Source organism: Capsaspora owczarzaki (assembly GCF_000151315.2).
Source record: "Capsaspora owczarzaki ATCC 30864 unplaced genomic scaffold supercont2.1, whole genome shotgun sequence".
NCBI lineage: Eukaryota > Filasterea > Ministeriida > Capsasporidae > Capsaspora > Capsaspora owczarzaki.
In genome coordinates this window covers 1,713,181-1,729,647 of record NW_011887292.1, presented here as the reverse complement: position 1 = coordinate 1,729,647, position 16,467 = coordinate 1,713,181, and the positions used below count along the sequence as shown (strand labels likewise).

The 16,467-nt window shown below is 54.8% G+C and overlaps 6 protein-coding genes across 6 annotated transcripts; 1 reads left to right on the top strand and 5 right to left on the bottom strand.

Annotated features, from left to right (window-relative positions):
- Positions 1-2: 2 nt before the first annotated feature.
- Positions 3-605, bottom strand: CAOG_08422 (hypothetical protein; the record flags this gene model as incomplete). The annotated part of the gene is made up of 1 exon (XM_011271691.1): positions 3-605. A coding segment is annotated over one exon (603 nt), but the record flags the coding sequence as incomplete, so codon positions are not given.
- A 16-nt stretch (positions 606-621) lies between these two features.
- CAOG_00522 (hypothetical protein) lies at positions 622-3,230 on the bottom strand. Its single transcript, XM_004365336.2, has 2 exons — positions 3,113-3,230; positions 622-2,138 (listed from the first exon to the last, which is right to left on the bottom strand). Exons 1-2 carry the CDS (start codon positions 3,210-3,212, stop codon positions 1,168-1,170), a joined length of 1,071 nt encoding a protein of 356 aa, XP_004365393.2. The 5' UTR covers positions 3,213-3,230; the 3' UTR covers positions 622-1,167.
- A 454-nt stretch (positions 3,231-3,684) lies between these two features.
- CAOG_00521 (DNA polymerase epsilon subunit 2) lies at positions 3,685-6,519 on the top strand. Its single transcript, XM_004365335.2, has 9 exons — positions 3,685-4,756; positions 4,911-4,965; positions 5,052-5,132; positions 5,227-5,347; positions 5,424-5,616; positions 5,727-5,841; positions 5,931-6,041; positions 6,142-6,275; positions 6,399-6,519. The coding sequence occupies exons 1-9, from the start codon at positions 3,801-3,803 to the stop codon at positions 6,430-6,432; spliced, it is 1,800 nt and encodes a 599-aa protein (XP_004365392.1). The 5' UTR covers positions 3,685-3,800; the 3' UTR covers positions 6,433-6,519.
- A 45-nt stretch (positions 6,520-6,564) lies between these two features.
- CAOG_00520 (Btf3l4 protein) lies at positions 6,565-7,182 on the bottom strand. The gene has a single exon (XM_004365334.2). It carries the CDS (start codon positions 7,169-7,171, stop codon positions 6,704-6,706), a length of 468 nt encoding a protein of 155 aa, XP_004365391.1. The 5' UTR covers positions 7,172-7,182; the 3' UTR covers positions 6,565-6,703.
- Positions 7,183-8,047: 865 nt separating this feature from the next.
- Positions 8,048-13,726, bottom strand: CAOG_00519 (hypothetical protein). The gene is made up of 6 exons (XM_004365333.2): positions 13,626-13,726; positions 10,397-13,475; positions 9,927-10,193; positions 9,705-9,822; positions 8,450-9,577; positions 8,048-8,306 (listed from the first exon to the last, which is right to left on the bottom strand). The coding sequence occupies exons 2-6, from the start codon at positions 13,451-13,453 to the stop codon at positions 8,224-8,226; spliced, it is 4,653 nt and encodes a 1,550-aa protein (XP_004365390.1). The 5' UTR covers positions 13,454-13,475; positions 13,626-13,726; the 3' UTR covers positions 8,048-8,223.
- A 633-nt stretch (positions 13,727-14,359) lies between these two features.
- On the bottom strand, positions 14,360-16,074 carry CAOG_00518 (acetyl-CoA hydrolase/transferase; the record flags this gene model as incomplete). Its single annotated transcript, XM_004365332.1, has 4 exons — positions 15,909-16,074; positions 15,636-15,791; positions 15,397-15,500; positions 14,360-15,286 (listed from the first exon to the last, which is right to left on the bottom strand). The coding sequence occupies exons 1-4, from the start codon at positions 16,057-16,059 to the stop codon at positions 14,360-14,362; spliced, it is 1,338 nt and encodes a 445-aa protein (XP_004365389.1). The 5' UTR covers positions 16,060-16,074.
- Positions 16,075-16,467: the final 393 nt, after the last annotated feature.

Sequence of the window (16,467 nt, the reverse complement as noted above, 5' to 3'; positions counted from 1 at the left end):
CCAAACGCAGCGCTCCCCGCGTGTCCCGTTTCGTACATGTGATGATGAGCCGGACCATCTCGACTCGCGTGGGCATGGTGCACAGGCAGCACCTGGACCAACTCGTGGTGGACGGAGGAGCGGCCGGACGTGACTGCTTCGGAACCAGACGATGAGGCCGCCACGGTTGCTGTTGCTGCTGCTGCTGCTGCTGTTGCTGCTTCGGCGGCAGCTTCAGCCGTGACTGCTGCAGGGCTTGCTCTTGGACGAAGGCGCTCAAGCGACGACATGGCATGGACGCCCTGGTGGGACCATGGCTCAGCGAGCATTGCGGTTGGTTGTGTTGATGCGAATGGATGCGCATCGGCGTTTGCGGCGGCTCCTCCACTTTGGATTGCTCGCGCGCGGTGGTGCTGCGCGGAAGCTAACGGGGATGACGGGAGTTGTGTGGTTGGTGCAGTCGTCGGGGCTGCTGGTGTTCTGCCAGACGACCAGCGACCGGAGGATGCGGCGGAGGCAGCATCGCTGTTGCCGTTGCCGTTGCTTTGGTTGGTGTCGCCTGGGTCGCCCGAAAATGGCACCCCCGAGGTCAGCATCCAAACCTGTTGGCAAAGCAAAAGGTAAATGAAAATGGAGTGGAGATTTTTTTTTTTATTTGTTGCAATGGAGAGACGTGGGGGGGGGGGAATTTCAGACGCTATTTCGCTGTTTGACAGATAACCAGCGAGGTCGCTCCCTTCCGTTCACCCTGGAGGAAAACAAAAAAATAAAATGCTGAACAGAGATGGATTTCTCAAAAAATCACTATTGCGACACAACAAAGAACCACAAGACAAAACATAAGAAGAGGGAGAAGAAAAAAAAGGGAAGAGAAACAAAAGGGAAAAAAAAGAAACAGCACACACACACGCGAAAAAAAGTGACAACGCCAGCAACAAGAAGGGGACCAGTACAAGACGTAAGAAAAAAACAACAGAAACAGAAAAGAGAGTTGTAACTGAATCCACTTTGCATACACGACGAAAACCGGCTTCTTTTTTTGTGTTTTGCGCCAATTCTACTTTTCCACCCCGCTCTTTTTTTCAGGAGGGGAATGAACAATGACACCTAGCGCATCAGAGCCCACCAACAGGCAGCCTTGAAAAGTAAGGGGCCTGTTCCATTGCCCGAGGGAGGAAACAACCCTTCTTACTTGCCGCCGAGGGAGGGGAAAGCAGACTGGTCGTTGACATCGAACGCCTTTTGGCGCGAGCCGCTGCTGCTGCTGTTGCCGCGGGGGGCGTTGCGGGGAGCGGCGCCATCGCGAGGAGGGCGGTCACCACGGGGAGCGCGGTCGGGACGGTCGCCACGGGGGGCACGGTCGGGGCGGTCGCCGCGGTCAGCACGGTCGGGGCGCTGGATCTCGGGGAAGGTCAGGTTGATGAGGACGTGCTCCTTCTTGGGGGCCTTCTTCTCGGAGGTCGAGGCGGCGGCAGCGGGGGCAGCCTCCTTGTGGGCGAACGGGTGGTTGGCATCCTCGTCCTTGCGGGCGTAGGTGGTGGTGTTCTTCCACTGGCTGTTGTCGACGTTCTCGCCGGCAACACGGGCCTTGGGCAGGGCAAACTTGGTGGCGCTGGCGGCCTGTTGCTTGCGGTACTCCTCAAGAGTCAGCTCCTTGGGGCCCTCCTCAACGGGCTCCTTGGCAGCCTCAGCCTCGGCGGCGGGGGCAGCCTCAGCACCCTCGGCGGCAGCGGGGGTCTCGCCCTCAGCGGCGGCGGCGGCGGGGGCAGCCTCAGCGTTCTCAGCGTTCTCGCTGCGCGAACGGTTGAAGTCGCGGCGGGGAGCGCGGGTGTCCTCACGGCCCCAGTTGTACTTCAGGCCCTTCTTCTCCTCGGACTTGACGCCGGTCTTGTCGGAGCCAGAGTGGCGGTCAAACTCACGCTTGGGGGGACGGCCACCCTCGTGGTGGGGACGGCCGGCACCGTTGCGGCGCTCGCCACGGGGGCGGTCGCCACCCTGGCGCTCACCCTCGGGGCGCTGCTCAAAGTCGCCCTGCTCGCGGGGAGCACGGAACTGGCGCGGTGGTCGTTGACCCTGCTCGCGGGGAGCACGCTGGCCCTGGGGGGCGGAGCGGGCGGCGGGAGCCTGGGCGCGTTGCTGGACGGGGGCAGCGCGGGGAGCTGTTTGAGAGAGAGAGAGCAAGAACCAACAATGCGAAGAAGAAGAAGGATTGGTGAGTGATTTGTGGCAATTGGTGTTTGAATGCGTTGGAAACAAAATAATGAAAAAAAAAAAAAAAAAAAACGAGAAACATGCGAAACAGAAAAAAACAAACAAAAAAAAATCTCCAAAAAAATCTCAAAAAAAAAAAAAAAAAAAAAAAAAAAAATGAAACGAGCGATTTCTTGCGAAAATCCCTTTAGCACCGACCGGCTGGCAGAGCCCTCCTTCGACTCGACAATCCGTTGCAAAACCATATCGCGCAATGGATTGCGGGGCCAGGGAGGCAAGGACAGGTGAAGGGAAGGATTCGACAAAAAGCTCAAACGGGTGAAAATCCGTATCTCAAATAGCCAACGGGTGAAAATCCGTATCTCAAATAGCCACCGTTCTGGCGCTCAAGACTCGAAAATACCAAAAAACAAAAAAAAAATCCACAAAAAAATGATAAAGTTGAATCGCTGAACGTCGAACGACGCCAACTGGCCCTTGCAGACAACGCTTGAGACCCACTGAAACATGTCAGGATGGATTCAAGCCTCATCGCCAGGCCGCCAAAGCCGCCTGCGCACGCTGCATTGTCGTGCGCACAAAGTCGAAAAAAGCCAAAAAAAAAAAGCCATTTTAAAAAAAAAAAATACAAAAAAATCTTCCAACGCGATCCACCAGTTTGTACCGCCGATCCGCCCAGTGCTGCGACGCGAGCAAAGGCCAACGATACGGGCTGAATCAATCTGCTGCAGGTTGCGCACCTGCGTTGGGCCGCGATGCGCCTGAGAACATCAACACATGTTGCCGTCCATGTGTGTTTTATTTTTATTTTTTATTTTTTATTGCTTTCTGGCGAGTTTGCTTTTTTTTTTTTTTTTGCCGCTTCGCGTTGGGCTGCAGCGCCAAGAGGGGCCGCGGACGTAAAGCTGGTGATTGCACGCACCTGCGACCGCAGGCTTGGGCTTGGGGGCGGTGACGTCGCCAGTGGCGGCGTCGTCCTCGTTCAGGAAGGCGAAGCGGTTTGCTCCGTCAACAGCAGCCATTGCAAGTTATATATGAAGTGGGGAATGGCGCGTCGTCCAAAACGAAACAGACGGGGGAAAAACAAAAGGGGTGTTCATCCAAAAGGTAAATCAATCAATGTTGGGTCGTGTAGTACGTATGGTGAATGGTGAAAGGTGGAGGGGGTGAGTGCGGAGAGAAGGAAACGGAAATAGAAATTGACAAACATTTGGGCCACAACTGCTCTTCGCAATGTCGAGACCCGTCAAAGCTCGAGGCCTGTCAAAGCTCGGGCGTTTTCAGCATGTATTGACGGAAAACGACAACGCAAGCGAGCAGGTTCAAGAATGAGTCTGACAGAGAGCCAGTCTTTTTGTTTGAGCAGTTGCTGTTCATTGTTTCGGCGCAATTCCGCAATCTTGGGTCTTGCTGCTCTCCAAGTGCCAATCTCATTCTAGCAACGGCAGTACCCCCCAAGTCAATCCAGTCGTCTTTGAGTCTTTTGCTTGATTGCGACGGTCATACAAGTGCTGCACGAGCCGCCGATTGGGTGCTTCAGGTTTTCCCGCCAAAACTCGACTCTTCCCGCCAACTCGACCAACTTGATCCAGCGTCTCTGCTCCGAAGCCATGGATGCGTCAGAGCCCATGAGTCTGGACGACTGGGACGCACGCACGTCCAGCAACAGAGCCGCTCGAGGACACGGCGAGGGCGTCGAGACGCTGAGCGATGCCGACCGAGCGAGGCTTCGCGCGCGAATCGTCGCCGCCTTCAAGCTCACTGGCTTGGCCCTCAAGGCCGAGTCTGTCAAGTTGATTCAAACTGCATTAATCCCATTGTCACCATTCGAATGGGATGCCAAGCTTGGTGAAATTCTGCGTGCTCTGGAGCGACGGACGCTCGATTCGAGCGTGGTTGACGGTCCGAGTGTGCAGCGTGTGCTGGACGACTTGGCCTTTGAGTCTGTTCTTGCGCCAACCACCATGTCCACGAGCTACCAGGGCCATGCTCGCTCTAACGGAGCGAATGTGAGCAACATTGCCGCGTCCTCCATGGATCGATTGCTGACATGCATTGACGCCTTCTCGGTGCCAAAGCTGGCCTACAATGCGGATCGGAAAACCTTTCAGCTTGTGCCCAGCAATCCAATGCTGCATTCAGACGCAGCGTCCAAGGCAGCCATCTACGCAGACCGCTTTGCCCTCTTGAAGCAGCGGACGCTTCGTGCAGAGCACTTTCTGCAGCCGATTGTTGTCACACACGTGCCCTCCTCTGGCGCCGACGACGCGTTTGAGCAAAAGCAGGAGCGCTTCAGTCTGACGCCGTTGGACGCTCTGATCGGGGCCGCCGAAAAGGATCTCCAGAATCTGATGACTTTCGGCATGCTCACCCAGATGGAGGAAGGCAAGCTCTTCCTCGAGGATGCGGGCTCGACGATCGAGCTGGATCTTTCACAGCTAGAGGAAGTCCTCACTGGCATCTTTACCGAAAACTGCTTTGTCCTGACGGAGGGAGAGGTGGTTGGCAAAGTGCTCAAGGCTCGCTGGATTGGTTTGCCGGCCTCCGAGTCTCGCGAGACTGCGAGGTATGCGACGTTCGGTCCATTCAACATGGATTGTGTTGTTGCACCGTTTTGCTTGCGGCACCGTCTGAAACACCGAGTCGTATGGGTTTGAGGACGAGTCATTCCGATTCTTACTGTCTGTTTCATTATTGTTTGATTTGGAACTGCTTGACAGGAAGAATTTCAGTGCGGTCAACTTTTTTGGCGGCAATTATAGCATTCAAGATGCTGTAAGTGCATGTGATATTGAAATTCGTGCGTTGTCGTTTTTGTTGTTGTCTGGTTGGAATTTGTCTCAACCGCCGATCGCACGCAGCCTCAATACAAGGTCCTCGAACGGCAAAACGAAGACGCTTTCTTTGTGGTCTTGTCTGATGTTTGGCTGGATCAACCCAAGGTGCGAGGCGGGGTCTTTTGTTGTTTGTCCTTGCATTGGCCAAAAAAAAAAAAAAAAAAAATTCAACCTCACAAGCTTGTCGTGTTTTGTTCAGACCATGGAAAAACTCCGTGTACTCTTTACAGGCTATGCCAGCTCGCCTCCGGTTGCCTTTATTCTCATTGGCGATTTCACCTCGCCGCCTTACGGAAGGAATCATGCACCACTGTTGAAGCGTACGTTTGTCAATGGCGATGCCACTCATGCTGCGAATGACTGCACGCCTGACCTTTTGCTTGCATCGATGGACAGAGTGTTTGACCCAGCTCGGAAAGTTGGTCGCAGAGTTTTCACAAATCAAGCGGAAGAGTCGATTTGTGTTTGTTCCCGGCAACAACGACCCTGGTCCAGGAAACATTCTTCCACGGCCTGGACTCTCGGCATCCATCACAGAAGGATTTCGTGAATTGGTTCCAAACGTCGAATTTGGGAGCAACCCGTGCCGGTAAGTGGCACGGTGGATCGATTTGGCGACACTAAGTTTGAATGTGTTTTGTGCTCACAACCCGCAATTCTCTCTCTCTCTCCCCCTCCCCGCCTCTTCGCCACTCGCAGACTGCGGTATTGCACACAAGAAATTGTCATTTTCCGAGAGGACCTCCTGTCCAAAATGCGACGCAATTGCATTCTGCCAACACCAGAGAAGAGCGACGTCTCGCTTGCGGCAGCGGTAAGTGCAACAAACAGGCTTGTCCGCGGGCACCTTGACTTGCGACTCAACGTTTCTCGGCCATTACTTCCGTCGCCGCCTTTTGGCAGTTCACGAAAACAGTGATCGATCAAGCACACCTCTGTCCACTTCCGCTGCACGTCCGGCCTGTTTATTGGGACTTTGATCATGCTCTTCGAATCTATCCCGCTCCCGATGTGGTATGCCCTTGTAGAACTCGTCGCAAACAATGCCTAGTCCCAGCCTCGGTTTCGTGTTGCCTCTACGTGCGAGCTGTCACTCAATTCTCTTCCCTTGTAGCTCATTCTCGCCGACAAGGCCGAGCCCTACGATCACAGATACAATGGTTGCGTGTGCCTCAACCCAGGCTCATTTGTAACGTCCGGGTTCAAGTTCTACGAGTACCAGCCCGCAACTCGAAGATGCGAAGCCTCGTAAGTCCGAAAGCGCCGTTTGGTGGTTTTAGGTTGAGTTTGGTGGTTTTAGGTGTTTGCCGCAACAAGAATTCTCACTCTGCGTGACCTTCTGTTGACCTGGTCCTGTTTCTGCCCACACAGGGAACTTAGCATGGATCTAAGCAAACTCGAGTAACGTGCGATGATGGCGACAAGTGTGAGCATGGGCCTAACGTCGTCTGCATTGACGGAATAGCAAAACCAAATACATTCTTCTGTGAAGCAAGCTCAAAGGTGTACAGCATGAACGCAGCTCTGGAAACGTGGGTGGGTCAAAAATGTTTTCTATTTTTTCTACTGTGCTAAAAAGAAACGACAATCAACAACCAACCATTGCAAACAATGGGCGTCGCGCCCGCAACATCCTACGGAAACGTGGTAGTCGCCTGCCAGGTCTTTTGATGTCTTTATTCAACGTCGGGGGTCTTGTCCTTGGCCTCATCGAAGTTCTCAACAAGGTCGGGGACATCGTCGTCACCACCGGCAGCGCCGCCAGCAGCCATACGGCTCTTGAGGAGCTGGGTGATGTTGTCCATGTTAGCGCCACCGCCAAGCTGCTCGAGGAGCTGGGGAAGCATCTCAGAGATGTCCTTGGTGGCGGGGGTGCCAGTGATGGCGAAAGTGTTGGAGGGCAGGGCAGCCTGGACCTTGGGGTTTCGGAAGGCCATGACCTTCTTGTCCTGGAGGAAGAACAGAACCTCCTCGACGGCGGGGATGTCCGTCAGCTGGAGCTTGCGGAGGGTGGTCTGGATCTTCTTGTCGTCGGCGGCGGCAGTCTTGTGGACGACCTTCTTCTTTCGGCGGGGGGTGCCCTTGCCACCGAGGCGGGCAGTGGCGTGCAGAGCTTGGAGCTTGGCGAGCTTTTCGTTATCCATGGTGAATTGGGCTGGAGTTTGGAGGAAAGAGGGGACGGCAAACAAGTGAGACGCATGTAACAATAAAAAGAGCAAAAAAAAAAAAAAAAAAAAAGGTTGAACATGCGTTGGAAAATACGAAAAAAATATATAAAAAAAGAAAAAGAAAATGCAGACTCCTCATTCAACGATGCGCAGACGGAAGTTCGTGCGATAAATCACCAATCACTCAAACGATGACGACGTGTGGATGACGAATGGGACGCTTTGGGTGCAAAAGCGACCACGAAAGCTCGACAAGAAAGAACAACAGAAAAAAAAAAAAAAAAAAGACAGAAAAAAAAATCCAAAGATCGCGCACTCTCGAGCAGCAGCGCCGTTGATCGAGATGCCACCGTGACCGCTCTGGCGAGTTGGTGGCTGCAAGCGCCAAGTGCAAGGTGCATGGACGACTGCATCGGCGCGTCGGGGACGGCAGCCGAGGCAGCACTCGCACCAACGGACTGAAAAATCCAAAAGAAAATGATTTTGTTGGACCGCATGGCTGGCCGATTTTTGCTGGAAATCCATTGCGAAGACGGAAAAAAAAAAAAAAAAAAACGAAGAAAAAAAAAGTTCTCGTTCTCTCGCAGGCATGCCATTCACTTTGAATGCTCGATGCAAGGGTGCAAGTTGCGACAACACTAGAACGTCGCAAAAACCTGGCATGGCGCTACAGGCGGGTGGTGGCTGGCATGGTCGCGACAAAAAGCCACCAACAACCCACAAAAAAAAAAAAAAAAAAATCGTTTTTTTTTTTTGTTTCAAGCGATTTTTGGTTTTTTTTGACTTTCAATCCAACTTACACAAAAAAAGAGAGCGAACTCAAAATGGTCAACGAAAGGTTAAAATGCTTTAGTCAACGAGAAATCACAAAATTGAAGCAATCACAAGAAGCAATAACACAAAGGCAACTATTTTCAAAAACAAAGGGAGGAAGGGTGAAAGGTGAAGGGGGAAAAAAGTTCAGAAGAAATCCCAATTCAGAACACAAAAACAAAAAAGAACTTGGACTTCCTTGACAGTCATTCGCTTCACACCAAGCTGTCAGTCAAATCGCCAAGGAGTGCCGGCACGACCGAAAGCGAGGCTCGCCACAACAGGAGAGCACAAACGACTGCAAACGGGCCAACGCAGGCAAAAAACAAGAACAGCGTCAGCGTCCATCGCTCCACCAAAATCAACCGTTCCAAAACAACAACAACAAAGAAAAAAAAAAGCGGAAAAAAACACCCAACTCAATTCGCAACAGACACTTACTCGCAAACAGGGGCAGCCAAAAGTTGTAGACGAGCGAATCGCGCTTTCGCGTCACCTGGCTCTTCTCGAAGGACTTGCCCTTCGAGTAGGACGACCAGTCGGTGGTGGTGGTGGCGTTGGCCCGGTTTTGGGCGATATTTTGCACGCGTTCGTACAGCTGGGCGGGAAAGAGGACGCACGCGTCAACGTTGGATTCCATCGTGGCGCATCCGTTTTCGTCGGCGTTGCCGGTGAGCTGCTGGGGTTGGTTGGCCTCCAGCGCTGACGTGGCGCAGGACAAAAGAGCAGCGCCTACGCGGTCTGCGGAGCTGGCAAGGGTGGAGGACTGCGTCGGAAGCGCAGAGGTGGCACCAAACCACAGCTGCTCGTCGCTGATGCGTGGCTGGTGGTCGTCCGCGCTCAAGCTGCTGCTGTCCGATCGCGGAGCGGCTCCAGTCCGGAAGCGTCGCCGAGGAGCGTCTCCTGTCGAAGGCATCAAACCCAAAAAGTCGTCCTGAGGCTCACTGCTGACTGCACTCAAAACGTCGTCAAGCTCGTCGCTGTCGAGGGGACTCTTTTCGGGGAGGATGGGCTGCATCAGGGACAGCGAAATGGATGAAGGAGGCACAGTCACGATGGTGGAGGAGGAGGTGGTGGAAAGAGGAGGAGCCAGTCTGGCGGGCATGCCGACGAACGAACCGGCATTGGCTGCTCCTCCGACCAGCTGCAAAGTGTCAACAGTCGCTACCATCGGCGGAGGGAGAGCAGACACGGATATAAGCGACTCCTTGATCTGGCTGTTCACTGGGACCCATGAAGCTGGCAGAGTCGCATGTACAGCGTCGGGAATCTCAGAATCGCTCTCGTTGTCCTCGCCGTCCGCTTCGTTGCCGTCCGAGACGAGCGCACCGTCAGACATGGCGTCTTCGTCATCAGAGCCCAAGTCTTCTTCTTCTTCGTCTTCTTCCAAGCCCGAGTCGTCCAGCTCGCTTGCGTCGTGAGGTGAGTACACGACGGACTGAACCCGCTCGTCAAATGTCATGTCGGCGGCCACCAGACCGTTGCGAGTCTCAATGTCGGTTGCAGCTCCAGCCAATGCGAGCAGTCGTACCAATCGCTTGTCGTCGTTTCGAGCGGCAAAGTGGAGAGCTGTTGCATGGATGTGCGACAACAAAGGAACAAAATGCAAAAAAAAAGAAGGAGGAAGCGACAGTTAGCATTTCGACCAGGTTGAACGCTGAACAAAGCCGAACGAACGTCTCAAAATCAAACCCACCTGTAAAGCCATTCACGTCTTGAGCGTCAATGCTCGCACCGCTTTGCAACAAGAAGGCGACAAGTCGGTGGAAACCACGAATCGAAGCGAGGTGCAGCATGGTGTGCTGGGTTTTGGTCTGTAAAGCAGAGCAAAAGTGAGACAAAAACTAGAATCGATCACACAGATAGACCAAAGGAAATAGACCAACAGAATTGACGAAATGGTAGCATGATTACTCACCCGCAGAGCAAGCGACAGGCGAGTGTCGGGATTAACGAGCAGCGCGGCGCCGAGTGTGAGGATCAGGAGCGACTCGAGATCAGCAGGCGTCAATGTCGAATCATGTCGCTGACTGCTTGCCATGGTGAATGCAGCAGCAAGTGATTCACTAAAAGTTGGAAGCGCAGCGCGACGGTGCCCCGTCTGACCAGACCCTGCTGAACCTTGCCCGCGGGTGCCGCCACCGCCGGAACTTCCAGACGACTGACTCATGATTTGAAGCGCAATCTAAAATACCGGCAGGTGGAGAATTGGAGGGGGTGAGAGACCGTCCCGAAAAAACAAAAACAAAAACAGAAACAAAAACAAAAACAAAAACAAAAAAAAAACCAACGAAAGCAACGTTCAGTTCGTTTTCCACTCCTCCCAGTCCCAAGTTCCATTCACGGCGGAAGAAAAAAACAAACCCGAACAAACAAGCAATGACATACCTGCTTGGCATCTTCCAACCGACCAGTCATCTTGAGCCCAAGAATTTGCAGCGCGAGTTCCATCAGCGATCGATCCGTTTCATCCTTGTACTCGAAAAATACGGGGGCCGAGTCCGCTGGCCATGGTTGGTCGCGGAGAGTGACTGGCACAGATCCCGAGATGATGCTTGGCGGGGCAACGCAAACAATCGTCGATGGGCCCCAACATTGCGTGTGCTGCGCCTCCACCGTGCCAAACATGCACACGACGCCTGGAACAAAGTTGCTGCCAAGGATGGTGCACTCGGTTCCGCCGGAAACGGGTCCTTCGGCTGGAACAATGCGAGCAATAACTGGCAGGGCAGATTGCGCGAGAGGGGGAGGCGAAAGCGACAATGCTTCGTATGCAGGATGCGCTGAGTGCTGTTGAGGTGCCGTGGTGGCAGCGAGCGCCCGCTGGGCATTTTGCAACCGAGCGAGGTCTTGGCTGAGTAAATGAGTGAAGTGCTGTGCCGACGTTCGTTGGGCCAGTTCCGCAGATAGTTGCGACATTGCCAAGCCGAATGCATCGCCAAGCAGGTCGAGGTCGTCCACAATGTACGATTCCGGGTAGGTGGCCGAAGCTGGTACGCTCGCAAACACTGGAGGAATTGCTGCAGTCGGCAGAGGGGGGAGCATGGAGTCTGAGCCTGTGCCGAGTATCAGCAACTCATTCTGTGGAGCAGTGGGCATGGGACTGTCGTGAGGCGACTGGAACGCAGAGCCAGATACAACGCTATTCGCCGAGGACACTGGGAATTGATGTGGGGAGATTGGTTGCAGCTGCGACTGCAGGGGTAGCTGCCACAGCGATCCGGCAAGTGACGAGTTGGCCGGCGAGTGCGGCGTGCGCGGGGACGTGACAGTGGAAGGGTTGGCGGAAGCGAGTGCGGACTCGAGCAATGCCTCTGCAAAAACACTGGACGTTGACGTGGCAGATGGGTGTCGCGACGGGGTCTTGGACGGCCGGCGACCTGGGCGAGCACGAGGTTTGTACTCGGCATCCTCGTCATCATCGTCGTTATCATCATGACCCGCCTCCTCCAACATGGGCGTGCCATCCAAGCCATCTTCTGACTTGCGACGCGAGGCAGAGCCCGCACCGGTTTGAACTGGCGGCATGGCTGACAAGTCCAAGGCCACCTCATCAAGCAGACCCTCGACGTCATCGGTGCGGGACCGCTTGACGTCGCGTCCGCCACCGCGAACAGCAAGCTTGTGGTCATCGGTGATGAGCACCACGGGAGACTGGCCCATCGCGACAACAGTGCCGTGTACGTCTCGCAAGACGAGCGCGATGATGAAACCAGTCTTCTCGTTGTGGTGGCGACAGTAGCAGGTGATGCGGGTCGGCACAGTGACCTCGCCAGTGCTGAAATCGAGCAAATGGGGGACACTAAACAACAGGATGCGCTGCTGGTGCAAATGCGCATTCTGGTCGTTAATCTCGTCCAGTTGAAGCACGGTGCCGTCCAGCTCGGGGCACGTGATGGACAGCATTGACGTGTCCCTTCTTCGCCGCAAGCGCTTGAGCTCGCGTTGACAGCAGCTCAAGCAGGCGCGGACTTGTCGCGAAGGGTCGCTGGCGCAAAGCACTGCGGCCTCCAGTGAGAGCTTGCTCGACATGTTTCGTTCATTGATTTGCGTCGCGGATTTGCACTCGCGCGCGAGCAATAGAGAGGGAACTTGCAAAAAGGAGTAGTCGGTGACGCGCTCGCCGGTTGGGGCAATGAGCTGGAAGCACAGCTTGGTTTGTGTTTCCACGCGAGAACGACCACCGACTTTGGGGAGACCAAGCACTCGAATCTCCAAGGGCGCAGGCGACAAAGGAAGGGGCTGCGGCCACGCGAATGGTGACCACAGGCCATCGGTACCAACAGGAGCCTGCTTGGCACTGGTGTTGCTATTGGGCTTGCTTGCGCGCGGGGTTGACGCACGGCTGCTGCGAGCAGCCTTTCGCGAGGCGTCCGCTGCTGCTGTTGCTGCTGCTGCTGCTGTTGCGGCTGCTGCTGCTGCTGACGCTGCTGACGCTGCTACTGTACCGGTCAGAGCAGAATACTGGCTGCTCCCCAACGGACTGGTCATCATGGACCTGAGATCCGGCGACGTGCCGTTCGGTAGAGCACCATACACGGCGGGGTCAAAGTGTCCGTTCAAGAGAGCATGGTCGCCCAAGTGCAGCGACGACGCAGAGGCGGCATGCACATCGTTGCTGTCGTCGTCGTCGTCGCTGGTCGTGTCATTGGCTCCCATCTCGCGCTTGACGCTGCGGCGCGACGGTTGGACTGGCAGGTGTTGGTGAGCTGAGACCGGTGGTTGCTGGGAAAAGCCGTTCAGCGACTGATACATGGACAGCATGAATTGTTGCTGCTGGAGTGCCATCAGGTCAAAGCTGTTATTGTGGTTGGCGGCAGTTGGGGTTGTGGTCAGCAAATCCAGGTTTTGCATGGACAGCGCATTGAGGATGGCAAGAGCGGATGTGTCGAGCCCAGCAGCAGCTGCCGCTATGCTCGGTGCGAGGTTTGAGCTTGCCGACGAGGTGGACGACGCTGGCGACGGGGACGAGAAGAGCATGCGGGAGTCGTCCGACGAAACCTCAATACCGCTGTCGGTCGCAGCCGCAGCCGCCGCCGCCGCCGCCGTCGTCCCGAACACAGCAGGAGCACTCGTGTCGCACTGCGCCCCAGTGGCGTGGTGGTTGTTGCTCGTATATAGCGAGGAAGCAGTGGCGGCAGCATGCGCAATGCCGTTCGCACTCGCGGGCATCCAAGCCATCCCATTCCCAGCAAGCTGCTGCTTCTGCTGCTGCTGCTGTTGCTGTAGGCTCGCTGTTGCAGCGTCGCCGTACATCTGGAATACACTACCATGCTTGCCCGCATTTACAGGGGCGGTTGAGGTGGCGGATGAGGCGAACGTGGACTGCTGCTGCTGCTGCTGCTGCTGTTGGAGGGCGTCGAGCTCGTCCGCAAGCAGCAGCTCAACCAGCACAGACTTCATCGCTGGCGTCGATGTCTCGAATGCCGCTTGGAGGCCGCTCATTGTGTCAAACCCGGTTGGCACTCTGCATTGGAAAGTGGAGCAGGAGAGAAGAGACAGAAGAGACAGAAGAGAGAGATCAGCGTCAGAGATCGAAGAGAGAGCGCCGAGGATGGAAAAAAAAAAAAAAAAAAAAAAAAAAAAAAGAGCGTCACCAATGAAAATGCATTTGTACCTGAATGTCTCGACTGCTTCGTTCGGAAGACGTGGGGAGGGGGGTGGAGGAGCACAAAGAGAACCGTGAGTCGCGCGCGCGTCTGCCAAACAATCCAGTTGACGGCTGTTTTGGTCAAAGTTGTTCAACCTCAAAAAAAAAAAAAAAAAATGATCAACGTGTGCGAACGAGAAACAGGAAAAAAAAAAAAAAAAAAGATTTTGTTGGGGCAAAAAAAAAAAAAAACAAAAAAAAAAAAACTGGATTGTTGAACGATTTTTTGTTTTTGTTTTTGCTTACCTCGATGCATGGAATGGTGTCGCGACAAGTACTTCGAGGTAGATGATCGAGGCTGAGAATTATGTGATGAGAGAGAACAAGGGAGAAAAAAAAACAGGGTGGTGCAGTTGCGCCGAGGTGCCGAGCAGGACACCAAAACAAGGGCATCCGCCGACACGACAAATGGAAGCAAGTCTCAGGCTTCAAGAAATGATCGAAATAGGGGCAATGTTGGCCACCTCGAAGTGAATGCCCTCGCTTCGTGCAAGCGGCAAAGGCCGGAATTATTGGCGAAAGAGAGTCCGTTGGACAGCAAAGTTTTCGGTTTCGATTTGAAAAGTTGAACGCATCAAGATCGGACCATTGCTCGCAGACGCGATTGGGAACAGCACCGTTTAACACTGTATTTAGGCAATGCCGGCATCAGACAAAGAGGGCCAAAGTCATTCGAGAACAGCCAAACCCCCGCCCCCATTTTAAAGATCCAGCGGTCCAAACCGCTTGACCGCGTCGTTGAACAGAGCCTCGCGATGCGAGGGATGGGCAATGTCAATGAGTGCTCGGGCACGCTGGCGCATGTTTTTGCCGTAGAGGTAGGCAATGCCGTACTCGGTGACAATGTACTGGACGTGGCCGCGGGTGGTGACAACGCCGGCGCCTGGGTGGAGAGTCGTGACGATGCGCGACAGGCCTTTCTTTGTGGTCGAAGGCAATGCGATGATGGCCTTGCCGCCCGCAGAGAGCGTGGCGCCACGGACAAAGTCCATCTGACCACCGATGCCCGAAAATTGCAGGGTGCCGATCGAGTCGGCACAGACCTGACCTGTGAGGTCGACTTCAATGGCGCTGTTGATGGCGGTGGCACGCGAGTTCTGGCGAATGACGGCCGTGTCGTTGACAAAGCTTATATCGAGCATGTTGATCAGGGGGTTGTCGTCGAGAAATTCGTACAGCTTGCGCGACCCCAGCACAAAGCCGCTCACAATGACGCCAGGACGAATCGTCTTTTGCGTGTTGGTGATGGCACCCGAGTCAAACAAGTCGAGCATGCCGTCCGAGAACATTTCAGTGTGGATGCCGAGGTTTTGGTGCGACTTGAGGTTTCCGAGCACGGCGTTCGGAATGGCGCCAATGCCCATCTGCAAGCAAGCGCCGTTTTCGACGAGCGAGGCGACCAGCGCGCCAATCTTGCTCTCGACCTCATCGGGCTCGACCGGGTCGTGCGCAACCAGCGGCCGATCCACATGCACGAGCGCGTCGAGCTGCGACACGTGCAGCAGACCATCGCCGTGCGCGCGGGGCATGTTCGGGTTGACCTCGGCAATGACCACTCGGGCACTTTCGACGGCGGCCTTGGTGACGTCGACCGACGTGCCGAGCGAGCAGTAGCCATGGCGGTCGGGCTTCGAAACGGTAATCAGCGCCACGTCCAGCGGAAGAATGCGCCGGCGGAAACAAGTTTGGCACCTCGCTCAGAAACACGGGGAGGAAAATCAGCGCGTCCAGCTTGAACCGCAGCGCGTGCGTTGGCACCGGTGAACATGCAGTTCAGCCGGAAGCTTCCAGCGAACTTTGGATCCAGGTACGGCGCGGGTCCTTCCGTGTGAATCGAGGTCACTAGCAACCACCAAAGAGTTGTCAGAGCAAGTGAGAGTTTGGCCTGAACGATGGATGCATGGATTTTACCGTCTGTTGTTGATCGATCATTCGAACTACTCGCTTATTGCTGTTATGGTGCTTGTTTTGACTCACATTCGACATTGCGGAGCTCGGCGTGGCGATCCGTCATCGCTTGAATAAGGTCGGCGGGCGCGCTGCAGACGCTCGAAATGAAGACGCGCTGGTTGCTTTCAATCAGCCGTGCAGCCTGCGCCGCGGTCATCTCGCGGGGCACCGGAACCGTGCCATCTGGAACAGAGCACAAGATCCCATGCCAAGCCCGAGCGAGCACAGGATGAGTGGGGAAGAGCGGAACAAAAAGGAGTGCGAGTCTCAAAAGAGACCGATGGATCATCGACTACGCACCTGGGTTGCGGCGCGGTCCAGTGAGATGCGCGATCGGCGAGCTCAGTGCTTGGACGCCACGACGCGGAGTGTGAGTGCGCACGGCGGCGGCGGCGGTGGCAGAGCGGTGACCAGCAGCGGTGGTGGCCAAGTTCAGGGTGTGCTTGAGCATTGAACAGGATCAGAAAGCAAGAGAACTGAGACTGAAGTGAGGATTTTTGTGAACAACACAAGAACTTGATGGAGGGTGCTTGGATTTGCGCGTGGGATGATGCTGTCAGACTGTTCGCTGATCACTGATCGGTGCAGAGGGTCGAGTGTGTTCAGATTGTCTGGAACGACAATCAAACGCGAGTTGCGGAATCGGAGCGGTTTTTGATACGCCCAGAGCCGCTCAAAATGCAGATCAAGACACATAAAAGTCATCTATTGCAGCCATAGGCATTAGGATTGATTTGTAAGAGACCTCCACTCTTTGCTCTGTGTTGCCTTGTAACTGTATTCGCAATGGAGCTGCAGCAAAGTCAATCCTCCAGGACCGAAACCACGCAGGATCTGATCGCCGCGTCGCAGCGCATGG

Excerpts from the sequence above, each read along its gene's own strand:
- CAOG_00519 (XM_004365333.2), bottom strand. The coding sequence starts at position 13,453 with ATGAGCGGCCTCCAAGCGGCATTCGAGACATCGACGCCAGCGATGAAG. Across the intron at positions 10,194-10,396 it reads GGTTGGAAGATGCCAAGCAG|ATTGCGCTTCAAATCATGAG; the intron begins GTATGTCATTGC and ends CCGGTATTTTAG. Across the intron at positions 8,307-8,449 it reads TTGGCTGCCCCTGTTTGCGA|TCGTTTGTGCTCTCCTGTTG; the intron begins GTAAGTGTCTGT and ends GCCCGTTTGCAG.
- CAOG_00522 (XM_004365336.2), bottom strand. The coding sequence starts at position 3,212 with ATGGCTGCTGTTGACGGAGCAAACCGCTTCGCCTTCCTGAACGAGGAC. Across the intron at positions 2,139-3,112 it reads GCCCAAGCCTGCGGTCGCAG|CTCCCCGCGCTGCCCCCGTC; the intron begins GTGCGTGCAATC and ends TCTCTCAAACAG.
- CAOG_00521 (XM_004365335.2), top strand. The coding sequence starts at position 3,801 with ATGGATGCGTCAGAGCCCATGAGTCTGGACGACTGGGACGCACGCACG. Across the intron at positions 4,757-4,910 it reads GAGTCTCGCGAGACTGCGAG|GAAGAATTTCAGTGCGGTCA; the intron begins GTATGCGACGTT and ends ACTGCTTGACAG. Across the intron at positions 4,966-5,051 it reads ATTATAGCATTCAAGATGCT|CCTCAATACAAGGTCCTCGA; the intron begins GTAAGTGCATGT and ends GATCGCACGCAG.
- CAOG_00520 (XM_004365334.2), bottom strand. The coding sequence starts at position 7,171 with ATGGATAACGAAAAGCTCGCCAAGCTCCAAGCTCTGCACGCCACTGCC.